This window comes from Papio anubis, chromosome 1, assembly GCF_008728515.1.
Source record: "Papio anubis isolate 15944 chromosome 1, Panubis1.0, whole genome shotgun sequence".
NCBI lineage: Eukaryota > Metazoa > Chordata > Mammalia > Primates > Cercopithecidae > Papio > Papio anubis.
Window position 1 is genome coordinate 40,970,148 of NC_044976.1, and position 15,178 is coordinate 40,985,325.

Below are 15,178 nucleotides of genomic sequence, written 5' to 3' on the forward strand. Positions count from 1 at the left end.
TCACCTGAGGTCGGGAGTTCGAGATCAGCCTGACCAACATGGAGAAACCCCGTCTCTACTAAAAATACAAAAAATTAGCTGGGCATGGTGGTGCATGCCTGTAATTCCAGCTACTCGGGAGGCTGAGGCAGGAGAATCACTTGAACCCGGGAGGCGGAGGTTGCAGTGAGCCGAGATTGTGCCACTGCACTCTAGCCTGGGCAACAGAGCAAGACTCCGTCTAAAAAACAAAAGAAGAAAAAACAAAAAAGACCAAGATAAGCCAAATACTTGAGTCCACAGTCCACAGCAGTAGTTAAAGCTGATGTTATGTAGGGAGTTATCCTTGGCCCACTCCCTGAAATGGAGGGCAGGAAGATGTGAGGCAGGGTAAGTATCTACATCCAGTGCCAGGCCCCTGACTTAAGCAAGAAGAGGAAACCCAAGAAAGGTGCATGTTGAGGAAGCAAAAGAAATTTTAACTGTGTTCAGATGTGTCTAAACTCAAATTTACTTTTACAGAAACTATAATGAGAAACATCAGCAACACAAAATCAAGCTTCAAAAAGTCAAGTATCGTTTAACGAATGAAGTAGAACTACGAGATAAGAGAATTAATGAATTTGAAGATGAAATTGGAATCCTGCAACATAAAATAGAAAAGGTGAGGAAAAAATAAAAGGTGAAGAGCTCACTGGTGATTCCCATGGTCAACCATTTGGAGAAAGCCCTTTCGTTTTAAAAATTATTTGTGACCCCTTCGTAGTCCTTGTTTTCATTTCTTTTCTTTGCACCATCTTTCAGTGAGTAATTCTTTAAGCCCTGACCAAAAGTACATAAGACTTCTAGTGCTGCTAAACGGAACTGAATACTGAAAATACCCTGTACTGCCAACTTATGATCAGTGTCTTGCCTTCAGATGGAAATGCCTTTTCTTGAACACCCCCGAGCACAGACTCCCAAACCACTCTCAGTAACTCATTTCTGCTTTGTGGAGCCCTCATTTTGCCTCAGACTTCAGTGTCAGTTTTAAATGGCAGTGAAAATAGGTGATCCTTACTCCTGTATCAGTCCTTGCCCTCAAGCTTTTTTCTAAATGTCCATGGTTTATTTATGTTTGTCTTACTGCCCTTGTGACTTAGTGGTGTATGAATAAGAAGGAAATGGGGCAAATGAATAGAATCAAATGCAGAATGGTTGTGGGATTATTAAACTACATAATTTCAAGATGGAGAGTAACTGACTAGGCCAGTAAGGTTTTCCCTTCTTGGGATCACTAGCCCTTTCAGAATTTTGAGAACTCTGTCATCACTCCTAAAATATTAATTTCCACATTCAACAAATTTTTATACCACCACTATGTGCCAAGGATACCATAACCATTAATGTAATTTCAGTGATTCCTTCAACTATCCTGGGACTCTAGGTCAAGAATTCCCAGCCTATACACAATAAAGCATTTTTGGAGTATAACAGGTGGGTCACAAATACTGCATTCTTAGTTTTAAAAAAATTGGCTGGGTGCAATGGTCCATGCCTGTAATTCCAACACTTTGGGAGGCCAAGGCGGGAGGATTGCTTGAGGCCAGGAGTTCAAGGTTACAGTGAGCTATAATTGTGCTTATAAATAGCCACTGCACTCCAGCCTGGGCAACATAGAGAGGCTCTGTGTCTAACAAAAATAAAAAATCCTCTTGATACTCTAAACTATAGTGAAAGAAGAAAAATAAGTTGGATGTTTGCAGTCCTCCTTTTTTGCCGTTACTTTGTCAAACTTTTAGAGACTGAGATCCAGCTTAGAACTAGGAAAAGACGATGGAAAGTGTATAAGAAAAAGTAGCAATCCATTTTAGTAGTACCCATGGGCAAAAAAAAAAAAAAGAAGACGACGACGACGACCCTGGGCACGGTGGCTTGCACCTGTAATCCTAGCACTTTGGGAGGCCAAGGTGAGCGGATCACCTGAGGTCAGGAGTTCGAGACCAGCCTGGCCAACATGGTGAAACCCCATCTCTACTGAAAATACAAAAAAATTAGCCGGGTATGGTGGTACAAGCCTGTAATTCCAGCTACTCAGGAAGCTGAGGCAGGAGAATCTCTTGAACTCAAGAGGCAGAGGTTGCAGTGAGCCGAGATCATGTCATTGCACTCCAGCCTGGGGGACAAGAACAAAACTCCGTCTCAAATAAATAAATAAATAAGAAGAGAAAGAAAGGAAAAAAAAGTAGCAACCCTAGTTCATGGATCCATCAGACATATCATCAGCCTATTTCTGTATTATCAGTTCTTTTTCATACTTTTGCATTTTGCTTCTAGGCTGGAAAAACAGTCTTCTCCTTTCAACAGGCATGCTCGCTTTCTTCCTGACTATACTGGATTGAATAGTGTCCCCTCAAATTCATGTCCTAGAACCTCAGAATGTGACCTTATATAGAAATAGGGTCTTTGCAGATATACTTAGTTAAGATGAGATTATCCTGGATTAGGGTGAATCATAAATCTAAGATGATTGCTGTCCTTACAGGAAGAGGGGAAAACACACAGACAGACACAGACAGGGGAAGAATGCCTCATGATGATGAAGTCGGAGACTGGAATGATACAGCTAGCTACAAGCCAAGAAATAGCAAGGGTTGCTGGCAACCACAAGAAGCTAGGAGAAAGGCATGCAACACAATCTCTCTTGGAGCCCCCATGAGTAATTAACCCTGACAACAATGTAATTTCAGATTTCTACCACTCAGAACTATGAGAAAATGTTATGGCAGCCCTAGGAAACTAATGCACCTACCCAAAGAAGCACGGGTCTTCATAAAATATGCTGGAGCTCCCAAATAAGCAGAGGCTGAGAGAATAATTAGATCTTTTGCTCACTGCCATTGAAGGGTACTGTGGGCTTTGGCCTTAGATAGACTTGCATTCAAATTATAGCCCTGCCTGTAAGCTTGGACAAGTCTCTGTGTATCACTCTCCTCGTCTGTAAAATGAGGGAAATAATCCCTTCCCTACATACACCAGTCTTCTGTGAATATTAAAACATAAAATTTCTAAAGTGGCACTTGGCACATATAAATTTTTCGTAGATGTTATTTTCCTTTTTTTGGTATATAATTTCTTAGAAGGGCCAGGTGCAGTGGCTCACGCCTGCAATCCCAACTACTTGGGAGGCTGAGGCAGGAGAATTGCTTGAACCAGGGAGGTGGAGGTTGCAGTGAGCCAAGATTGCACCACTGCACTCCGGCCTAGGTGACAAGAGTGAAACTTCGTCTCAAAAAAAAAAAAAAAAAATCTCTTAGAAGCATGTTAATTGGTGGACTAATTGTTCACATGAGAAATTGTTAACCAAATTAGAACTATTTAGCCTAGAGAAGACTGATGTTAGAGCTTTTAATGCCACAGTAGTACAAACCTAGGTATTCTTATTTTATGTATTTTAGGGCCTAAGGACCAGAGCACTGAGCATAAAAATGCCAGATTTGCCTTCTAAGTCTCCAAAACGTAATGCCACTTATTTTGGCTTCATTCCTTCAGCTTTTTCTTTATATAATGAGTCAGTTGAGATTTCTTTTGTGACCACTCAAACTACACTTTCCCATTTTATCTTATTATCACAGCATGTGTCTGGAATTTTTGTTTGTTTTAAAAAATACAGTATTTCCCAAGGACAAGCTGTCAGTCACCTTCCTCATGCAGTACACTTTTTAATCCAGTTAAAGCTGTCTAGGATTTATCTGTGAGATGATTGCTTCTATTCTCAATCCTTACCAATACATTATTAATTCAATGTCTTTAAATTATAGCAGGTGAGACTACCATTAGATATTGCAGGGTCTCTGAGACGGACTTTAAAATCTGGAATAGTTTTTCCAGAACATCATCTAATCTACATCCTATAGGTCTTTAACAATAGATGGCTGGCCAGGCGTGGTGGCTCATGCCTGTAATTCTAGCCCTTTGGGAGGCTGAGGTGGGTGGATCACCTGAGGTTAGGAGTTCGAGACCAGCCTGGCCAACATGGCAAAACCCTACTTTTACTAAAAGTACAAAAATTAGCTGGGCATGGTGGTGGGCACCTATAATCTCAGCTACTCAGGAGGCTGAGGCAGGAGAATTGCTTGAACCCAGGGGGCAGAGGTTGCAGTGAGCCAAGATTACACCACTGCACTCCAGCCTGGGTGAAAGGGCGAAACTCTCTAAAATTAATAATAACAATAGATGACCAGTCTTTTCTGAATGACCTACATTAGTATCTTATTTAAAAGAAACATGTAGGTTGAGCACAGTGTCTCATGCCTGTAATCCCAGTCCTCTGGGAGGCTGAAGCAGGAGGATAGTTTGAGGCTAGGAGTTTGAGACCAGCCTGAGCGACAGAGCAAGACCCTGTTTCTACTATTTTATTTTTTACGTTAAAAATTTTTTTTTGAGACAGAGTCTCGTTCTGTCACCCAGGCTAGAGTGCAATGGTGCGATCCTAGCTCACTGCGGCCTTGAACTCCACATGTGGCTTTCGTGTGTGTGTGTGTGGAGACGGGGTCTCACCATGTTGACCAGGCTGGTCTCGAACTCCTGGGCTCAAGCAATCCTCCCACTTTAGCCTCCCAGAGTGCTGGGATTACAGGTGTGAGCCATGGCACCCGGCATCTGACTCTACAAAAAACTTAAAAATTAGCCAGCTGTGGTGGTTCATGCCTGTAGCCCTAGCTGCTCAGGAGACTGAGGCACATGATCGCTTGAGCCCAGGAGTGTGAGCTTACCATGAGCCATGATTGTACCACTGCACTCCAGTCTGGATGACAGAGCTAGACCTTGTCTATAAAAACAAACAAACAAACAAAAAACCACAGTCAGACACAGTGGCTCACACCTGTAATCCCAAACCTTTGGGAGGCCAAGGCAGGCAGATCACTTATGGTCAGAAGTTCAAGATCAGCCTGACCAACATGGCGAAACCCTGTCTCTACTAAAAATATGAAAATTAGCTGGGTATGGTGGTGGATGCCTGTAATCCCAGCTACTCAGGAGACTGAGGCTGAACCTGGCAGGCAGAGGTTGTAGTGAGCCGAGATTGTGCCACTGCACTCCAGCCCGGGTGACAAAGGAAGACTCCATGTCAAAACAAAACAAAACAAAATAAAAAACATGATCTCACTACTTTCAGGGTCATGAAAAAGAAGAAAAAAAAAATACATGACATAGGCCGGGCGCGGTAGCTCACGCCTGTAATCCCAGCACTTTGGGAGGTCAAGGCGGGCGGATCACGAGGTCAGGAGATAGAGACCATCCTGGCTAACACGGTGAAACCCCGTCTCTACTAAAAATACAAAAAAATTAGCCGGGCGTGGTGGCAGGCACCTGTAGTCCCAGCTACTTGGGAGGCTGAGGCAGTAGAATGGCGTGAACCTGGAAGGTGGAGCTTGCCAAGATAGCACCACTGCACTCCAGCCTGGGTGATAGAGTGAGACTCCATCTCAAAGAAAAAAAAAAAATTATATATATATATGACATAAAGTAACCTCTCGAAAACTGAAAAACTATTTAGCTACAATGAATGACAATGTCAGCAAACAGGTAGAAACAGACTAGGGGACAGGAGAAAAAAAAGTAAATAAGGGAAAATTTCTGCTAGATTTAGAAACAGGCTTATGTTCTTAAATTTATCATTCTCCTGCTGTGGTAATTAGGAGACTTTCTAATCCCTAGGAGAAGGCAATACAGGACCAGATCACTGCCCAAAATGATACCCTGCTTCTAGAAAAAAGGAAACTTCAGGAGCAAGTCATAGAGCAAGAACAGTTGATCCACAGCAACAAATGGACGATATCTTCCATCCAGAGCAGGTAGGTGCCATCCTGCCTGGAGCCAATGAACTCCACAACAGGATGTTTCTCCCTCAACAAAGAGATGGTTCTAGAGGCTGTCCTTTGAGTTTGTAGCCTACCCTATAACTCTCGCTCTGCTGTCTGCTGTTTTCAGCAGATCATACAAGTGGCAGAAATTGTTAAATCAAAGAGAAAAATATAATGGAGGAGGCTGGTTGGCTATTTAGATAGGCTGTTTCATAATGTCATTGCCTCACTGAGGACTTGGCTGTGTGCATTCTGGCCTGTCATTTTGTGTGTGTTGATCCACATTTTTATTATTCAATACCTATGGAATCAAGGTAGAATAAGAGAGAATTAGGCTCACAGAAGTAACTTAAATTCATGAAATCCACAGGATACCAGTGTATTAATTTTTAATGAGAAATATTATAAGCAGAAAATAAGTTACATTTCAGCCAGCCTGAGCATTCTCTTCTTCATAGGAGACTTTAATTATAATCAAAGAGAGTGGGTTGATGTTAACAAATAACGTCACCAATAATAATTGGAATGATTAAGATTTGTCTGAGCAATTACTATATGCTAGCTCTCTCATTCATTTAATCCTAACACCAATCCCAGAAGAGAGGCACTATTAGCCTTATTTTACAGATAGGAAGCCAAGGTATAGAGAGGTGAGGGAACTCACCCAGCCCAGTCAGTGACAGAGCAGCATGTGGACCTCAGCAGCCTGGCCCTAGACCATAGCACCATAGTCTGGGGAGAGGACTGCCAAGCAGACTGGAATGTTCTTGTCCACTCCTTTGGGCACACATCTCTGGGCAGGCTTGGAGAATCTCTGATGATCTTTTACTCTCTGTGTCTCCCTTTTAGATGTCCCATATAAATCACTGCTCTTCTCAAACTGTCATAGCTTCTGACAGTCAGGATCTAACACAATTAACTCATTACCTTTGCATTAACATGAATAATCTTTCTACCTTGCCCTACTGATGACACAATCACCTGGATTGGACTTGAATGTTTTCCTTAGAGTAAGTTTCTTCCAAGGAGTATTTCGTCATTTTACAGATAAGGAAACGGAGGCTCAGATTTGTCACAACAGTTTATATTTCATCAGGTTGCTATGCATATTAAATGAGCTAATACATGAAAAGTTTTAAGTGCTTATGGTGTGGGTAGGTTACATTGCATAAAGTACATGGCAAGTACTTGAAACATGGTTGCTGCTACTGCTACTACTATTTCTACTTCACAAGAAATCAGAAGCAGATCAGTATGAGAACAGAACCAGATACAAGCTATGTAGCTACAATATTTGAAGGGATACAGAGCCTCTCTTGTTTCATTCCCATCCCTAAACAGGATCATATCCTTCCTTAAATTTTTCAAGGGCTAGAATTAATACTCTTGTACATGTATTTAATAACCATGTACAGCCCAAAATCTTATTAACTTTCACTTCGTGTATTAGGGTTCTCTTAGAGGGACAGGAGATATATATATATACACACACACACACACACACACACTCCCATATGTGTGTGTGTATATATATGTATGTATGTATATGTAAAGGAGACTCTGTGTGTGTGTGTGTGTGTGTGTGTGTATATATATATATATATAAAGAGGAGTTTATTAAGTATTAACTTACATGATCACAAGGTCCACAATAGGCTGTCTGCAAGCTGAGGAGCAAGGAGAGCCAGTCTGAGTCCCTAAACTGAAGAACTCAGAGTCCTGTGTTCGAGGGCGGGAGGCATCCAGCATGGGAGAAAGATGTAAACTGGGAGGCGAGGCCTGTCTCTCTTTTTCACATTTTTCTGCCTGCTTTATATTCACTGGAAGCTGATTAGATTAAGGGTGAATCTGCCTTTCCCAGCCCACTGACTCAAATGTTAATCTCTTTTGGTGACACCCTCACAGACACACCCAGGATAATACTTTGTATCCCTCAATCCAATTAAGTTGACACTCAGTATTAATATCACACTTGGTCTTGGAATATGGTGGGAATTATTCTGTCAAACTTGCTTCTAAAATCTGGACAGTGGTCTAAGATCTAGAGCCAGTGGGAATGTAGTTTTGGGTTTTTAGTAATGATACAGAAATTTCTAATCATGCCACTGATTTATGCCATTCTTAGGGTACTTTACATGGATAAAGAAAATAAGCAATTACAGGAAAATAGTCTTCGTCTCACACAGCAGATTGGCTTCTTAGAGCGCATTATAAGGAGCATCCATATTCGCAGAGGAGAGGTAAGATGTGTGCTTCCTATTGGGCCTGCCTTTAATGTGAAGTTCGGGTTGCTACGGCTGCTGTGCTGTCTTTTCCCTTCATCTTTATATCGCTGTAGCTGGGCTCTTGGCCTCATGGTAGGCTGTGGCAAAGAGGCTCTTGGCTGCACATCAGGATAGCAGACCTTTAGACTGCTCTTGAACAGCCAGATTTTAGTAAACTATTTCCACCTGTGTAATCTCCAAGAAATTTGTATATGCATCATAGCTTCTTCCTTAATACACTGTATTGTCATTGCCCTTTTTCTTCTCTATCTGATTAACTCAGCAGTGAGTTCCTGGAGGGCAAGGAGTGTATCTCATATATTACTGTATCTATGGACAGGTACTCCATAAATATTTGAGAATGAATAAATATTCAGTGTTTTAACATATGTGCCTCATTCTCAACAGCCCTGTTTGCCATGTATGATTCTAGCCCCATATGAAAGATGAGCAAATCTGAGGCTCAGCGAAGTAACGTGAAGTTTCCTATGGCAAAGAGTCAAGCCTAAAGAGAGCATCTGAGTGAAAGAAAAGCAATTATGTTCCAAAAGTCCAAGCAGACAAGTAGCCAAATACAGAGAGATGCAGAAAATAGTACATGTTCAGATCAGGTCCATAGTCTGTCTGGTAAGCAAGTCAGCAAGAGGGACTTCAATGAACAAAATCATATTCTGAAACCAAGATGGAGGCTGATTACTTTCTTCTCTAGTTTATATCACCTACTAGATGTTTCTTCCCAAGATACTGGACAGTAGATCCTGCTTGTTGGTCAGTGTTGCTGTAAGACTTGTTTGGTCTCAGAGAGGTGATTATTTCCAAGCTATATGAGTGGGTTTTTGGGGTTTTTTCCAATTTTGTCAAAAGTAGAACTGCCAAGTAGTGTGTCTTGATATCCAGTAATTTATGTCTTTCCTTGAGCTACAACTGTTTTCAATTGTCTAGTCATTCATTCTTTTACTTATTCATTCAGCAAATACTTACCAATTCCAGGAAATGTCCTAGGTCCTAAGAATACAAAGATAGTCCCTGTTTTCAGAGGCCTTTGGTCTAGTAGAGAAGGACAGACACATTTGTAAATAAGTCCTATAGTATTACAAGTGCTGAGTTAGAAGACTTAATGGAGTATGTCTGGGACCAATAGCTTTGAGATGTATATTGTTACCCTTGAATCAAGATAAGGGTCACATGGGTCAGAACTATAGCACATCAAACTCAATATTCCATATGTGTCAAAGGTACTAACTTCTAACATCTTGATACCTATTGGAATAAATAACTCCAAAATTGTTTTTAAACTTAGAATCTTAAGGAGTTTCCTGTTCCAAAATGGTGGCATAGAGGCAAGCTGGCTTCTCTCCCTGCAACAAAGAAACGGAAAGAAATATACAGCACTGAGGTCTGCACCTGCAACAATGCAGAACTCCAGCATGAGGATGAGTCAGTTCCCAAGGCCACCGAGAAGTGGAAACACTCTGAGCAGATGGTAGGAGAATCGAACTTCCGCATCCACAATGCCCTTCCCCTCAATCTGCCAGGCACCCACTGTTTGGAAAATCTCTCAACTTACGGTTTCTACGCTGGAAAAAGTAAAACTGAAGTAGTCAGATTCCCCACTTTCTTGGGTTTCCTAGCCAGAAACCAGTCCTTGTCTTAACCCATGGGTAGTATCACAACTTCCTGAACGCAGAAATACCCCTGAAGACAGACATATCCCTGAAATATCCCTGAAGCAGAGGAGGTGGGACTCTGCTCTGTAACTCAGCCAAAGAAGACATAAGAGTGGCTGTAGGAGCTATGTCCCCCAGGTCTCCTGGGCATGAACCCCTAGACAGCCTTCCCTCACTGCCAGGATAATCCGTTTGGGACCTCCCCTATTTGGGACAGGCAGTGCTCTGACCATTTACTAGAGCCAAGGTGAACCTGAGCTTAAGGTGCCACCTAGAGCCAAAAAGGAGGCAGAGATCTAGCATTAAAGATTTGGCTGGGTGCGATGGTTCATGCCTGTAATCCACTTTGGAAGGCTGAAGCGGGTGGATCACCTGAGGTCAGGAGTTTGAGACTAGCCTGGCCAACATGGTGAAACCCTGTCTCTACTAAAAATACAAAAAAATTAGCTGGGCGTGGTGGTATGTGCCTGTAATCCCAGTTACTCAGGAGGCTGAGGCAGGAGAATCACTTGAACCTGGGAGGCAGAGGTTGCAGTGAGCCAAGACTGAGCCACTGCACTCCAGCCTGGGTGAAAGAGGGAGACTCCATCTCAAAAAAATAAATAAATAAAATCAATACAAAAAAATAAGATTCACCAAGTAGCTGAATGGATAAAGAAATAAAACCCGGCCGGGCGCGGTGGCTCACGCCTGTAATCCCAGCACTTTGGGAGGCCGAGGCGGGTGGATCACAAGGTCAGGAGATCGAGACCACCGTGAAACCCCGTCTCTATTAAAAATACAAAAAATTAGCCGGGGTGGTGGCGGGCGCCTGTAGTCCCAGCTACTCGGGAGGCTGAGGCAGGAGAATGGCGTGAACCCGGGAGGCGGAGCTTGCAGTGAGCTGAGATTGCGCCACTGCACTCCAGCCTGGGGCACAGAGCCAGACTCTGTCTCAAAAAAAAATAAAAATAAAAAATAAAACCCAACTATATGCTGCCCTCAAGAAACCCATCTCACCTATAAAGACACAGAGAATGAAAAGGAGTGGAAAAAGATATTCCATGCAACTGGAAACCAAAGAAAAGCAGGAATAGCTATAGTCATATCAGATAAAATAGACTACAAGTCAAAGACTAAAAACCTATATAATGATAAAAGGGCCAATTCAGCAAGTGAATATAACAATTATAAATATCTATGCATCCAACACCAGAACTCCCAAATATATAAGGCTAACATTAATAGATCTAAAGTGAGAGATGGACTGCAATACAGTATTAGTGGGGACTTTAACACCCAACTCTCCATAATGGACAGATCATCCTAACAGTAAATCAACAAACAGTGGAGTTAAACTACACACTAGACCTACTAGATCTAACTGACACTTATGGAACATACCCACTGCTGCAGAATACACATTCTTTTCATCAGCACATAGAACATTTTTCAGAATAGACCATATCTTAGACCACAAAACAAGTACGAATTTAAAAAATAGAAATTGTGTCAAGTATCTTCTTTGAACACAGTGAAATGAAACTAGTAAACAATAACAGGAAAAACCTTGGAAACTACACGAGCACATGGAAATAAAACAACATACTCTCAAATGACCAATGGGTTAACTAAGAGATTAAGATGGCACTCCAGCCTGGGCGACAGAGCAAGACTCCGTCTCAAAAAAAAAAAAAAAAAAAAAAGAGAGAAATTAAGATGGAAAATTTAAAATATCTTGAAACAAATGGAAATGGGAATACAAAATCTATGGGATATGATAAAAGTCATATTAAGAGGGAAGTTTTTTGTTGTTGTTTGTTTGTTTGTTTGTTTTTAGACGGAGTTTCACTCTTGTTGCCCAGGTTGGAGTGCAATGATGCGATCTCAGCTCACTGCAACCTCCGCCTCCTGGGTTCAAGTGATTCTCCTGCCTCAGCCTCCCGAGCAGCTGGGATTACGGGCATGCACCACCATGCCCGGCTAATTTTGTATTTTTAGTAGAGACAGGGTTTCTCCATGTTGGTCAGGCTGGTCTCAAACTCCCGACCTCAGGTGATCCGCCCGCCTCAGCCTCCCAAAGTGCTGGGATTACAGGCCCGAGCCATCATGCCTGACCTTAAGAGGGAAGTTTATAATAATAAACACCTATATCGAAAAAGTGGAAAGACTTCAAACAAACAACCGAAAGATGCACCTCAAGAAATGAGAAAAGCAAAAACAAACCAAACCCAAAATTGATACAAGGAAAGCAATAATAAACATTAGAGCAGGCTGGGCGCAGTGGCTCACACCTGTAGTCCCAGCACTTTGGGAGGCCAAGGTGGGCGGATCACGAGGCCAGGATATTGAGACCATTCTGGCCAACACAGTGAAATCCCATCTCTACTAAAAATACAAAAGAATTAGCTGGATGTGGTGGCATGCACCTGTAATCCTAGCTACTCGGGAGGCTGAGGCAGCAGAATCACTTGAACTTGGGAGGTGGAGTTTGCAGTGAGCCAAGATCACACCACTGCACTCCAGCCTGGGTGACAGAGCAAGACTGTCTCAAAACAAAACAAACAAACAAAAAGATTAGAGCAGAAATAAATGAAATTGAGATTAAAAGAACAATATATAAAATCAATGAAACAAAAAGTTGGGTTTTTTTTTTAAGATAAACAAAATCAACACATCTTTAGCTAGACTAACTAAAAAAAAAAAGAGAGAAGACCCAAATAAATAAATCAGAAATGAAAAAGGACAATAACAACTGAGATCTCAGAAATACAAAGAATCATTAGAGACTATTATGAACAACTATATGCCAACAAATAGGAAAACCTAGAAGAAATGGATAAATTTCTAGAAACATACAACCTACCAAGATTGAACCATGAAGAAATAGAAAACCTCAACAAACCAATAATGAATCATGAGATCAAAGCCATAGTAAAAAGTCTCCCATCAAAGAAGAGATCAGAACCTACTGGATTCACTCCTGAAGTCCACCAAATATTTAAAGAATGAATACCAATCTTACTCAAACTCTTCAAAAAAAATAAAGAGGAGGGAATACTAACAAACTCATTAAATGAGGCCAGCATTACTCAGATGCCAAAACCAGGCAAGAATATAAAAAGATCATTCACCATGATCAAGTGAGATTTGGCCCAGGAATATAAGGATGGCTCAACATATGCAAATCAATAAACATGATACCCCACATTAATATAATAAAGGACAAAAACCATATGATCATCTTATTACATACAGAAAAAGCATTTGACAAAATTCAAATCCTTTCATGATAAAAACTCTCAAAAAATTAGGTTTAGAAGAAACATACCTCAATACAATAAAGGCCATGTATGACAAGCCCACAGCTAACATTATACTCAATGGTGAAAAGTTGGAAGCTTTTTCTCAAAGATCAGGAACAAGACAAGGATGCCCACGCTTACCACTTCTATTTCATATGTACTGGAAATCTTTGCCAGAGCAATTAGGCAAGAGAAAGAAATAAAAGGCATCCAAATAGGAAAGGAAACAGTGAAATTGTGTCTATTTGTTGACAACATGATCTTATATATAGAAATCCCTAAAAACTGTTAGAACTCAGAAGCAAATACAGTAAAGTTGCAGGATACAAAATCGGTAGTAGGGTGGTGTAGTAGCGGCAGCGAGGGGCTCGCAGAGGTACTCGGATTCTCGTAGCTGTGCCGGGATTTAACCACCACCATGTCAAGCAAAAGAGCAAAGACCAAGACCAAGAAGCGCCCTCAGCATGCAACATCCAATGTGTTTGCCACATTTCACCAGTCACAGATTCAGGAGTTCAAAGAGGCCTTCAACATGATTGATCAGAACAGAGATGGTTTCATCGACAAGGAAGATTTGCATGATATGCTTGCTTCATTGGGGAAGAATCCAACTGATGAGTATCTGGATGCCATGATGAATGAGGCTCCAGGCCCCATCAATTTCACCATGTTCCTTACCATGTTTGGTGAGAAGTTAAATGGCACGGATCCTGAAGATGTCATCAGAAATGCTTTTGCTTGCTTTGATGAAGAAGCAACTGGCACCATTCAGGAAGATTACCTGAGAGAGCTGCTGACAACCATGGGGGATCGGTTTACGGATGAGGAAGTGGATGAGCTGTACAGAGAAGCACCTATTGACAAAAAGGGGAATTTCAATTACATCGAGTTCACGCGCATCCTGAAACACGGAGCAAAAGAGAAAGGTGACTGAAAGAATTTCAAATTCCAGCCAAACGTTCCTTGTTGCCACTTTGGGTATTTTTGAGATTTTCTCTTGCGTGCCCTTAGCTTTACAGCTTTTGCATTTCCTGTTGTATTTATTCTCAGCCATTTTGGGCATATGTATCTTTATACTCAGACTGGAAAAGGGACTTTCTATTGATATCATTTTCAGAATAGAAAATAGGGTAATTTAACCTACCAGCCCTTTCCCCCAATAACTGTGGTCTATACAGAGTCAATATATTTTTTTCAGAGAAAGTTATTTGCTCGATTTTTTCTGAATCATAATTAAACTTTATGATAAAAAAAAAAATCAACACACCAAAATCAGTAGTGCTTCTATACACCAACAACACATTATCCAAAAATGAAATCAAGAAAATAATACAATTTACAGTAACTACAAAAGAAATAAACTACTTAGGAATAAATTTAACCAAAGAGGTGAAAGATCTGTATACTTAAAACTACAAAACTTTGATGAAATAAATTGAAGAAAACACAATAAACGAAAAGATATTAGTGTTCATGAATTGAAAGAATTAATATTGCTAAAATGCCCATACCACCCAAAGCAACCTATAGGTTCAGTGCAATACCTATCAAAATTCCAATGTCATTTTTCATAGAAATAGAAAAAACAGTCCTAAAATTCATGTGGAACTATAAAACTCGCAAATAGACAAGGCAATATTCAGCAGAAAGAACAAAACTGGAGGCCTCATACTACCTGATTTCAAACTATATTACAGGTTGGGTACAGTGGCTCATACTTGTAATCCCAGCACTTTGGGAGGCTGAGGCGGGCAGATTGCTTGAGCTCAGGAGTTTGAGACCAGCTTGTGCCCAGGAGTTCAAGACCAACATGGCAAAACTCCATCTCTACAAGAAAGTAAAAAATTAGCCGGGCATAGTAATCTCAGCTACTTGGCAGGCTGAGGCAAGAGGATTGCTTGAAGCCAGGTAGTAGAGGTTGCAGTAAGCCATGATTGTGCCACTCTACTCCAGCCTGGGTAACAGAACAAGATCCTGTCTAAATATATATATATATAACAGAACTATAGTAATTAAAACAACATGGGACTGGCATTAAAAGAGACACACAGACCAAATGGAACCACATAGAGAGCCTAAAAACAAACCCACACATTTACAGCACATTGATTTTTCTTTTTCTGTTGCCCAGTCTGGAG

At 41.1% G+C, this 15,178-nt stretch overlaps 1 protein-coding gene and 1 pseudogene across 11 annotated transcripts in view; both read left to right on the plus strand.

The window, feature by feature from the left end:
• The window catches only part of CCDC30 (coiled-coil domain containing 30), a 190,376-nt gene that overhangs the window by 171,526 nt on the left and 3,672 nt on the right, over positions 1-15,178 (plus strand). For all 10 annotated transcript variants that reach the window (XM_021940150.2, XM_031667593.1, XM_031667607.1 and 7 more), the window contains 4 exons: positions 502-643; positions 5,680-5,816; positions 7,951-8,065; positions 9,390-9,572. In XM_021940150.2, coding sequence (XP_021795842.2) covers positions 502-643; positions 5,680-5,816; positions 7,951-8,065; positions 9,390-9,572 — 577 coding nt within the window. The remainder of the gene's footprint in view (positions 1-501; positions 644-5,679; positions 5,817-7,950; positions 8,066-9,389; positions 9,573-15,178) is intronic.
• LOC101020485 lies at positions 13,377-14,298 on the plus strand (annotated as a pseudogene). The gene has a single exon (XR_646580.2). The product of XR_646580.2 is annotated as a myosin regulatory light chain 12A pseudogene (transcript).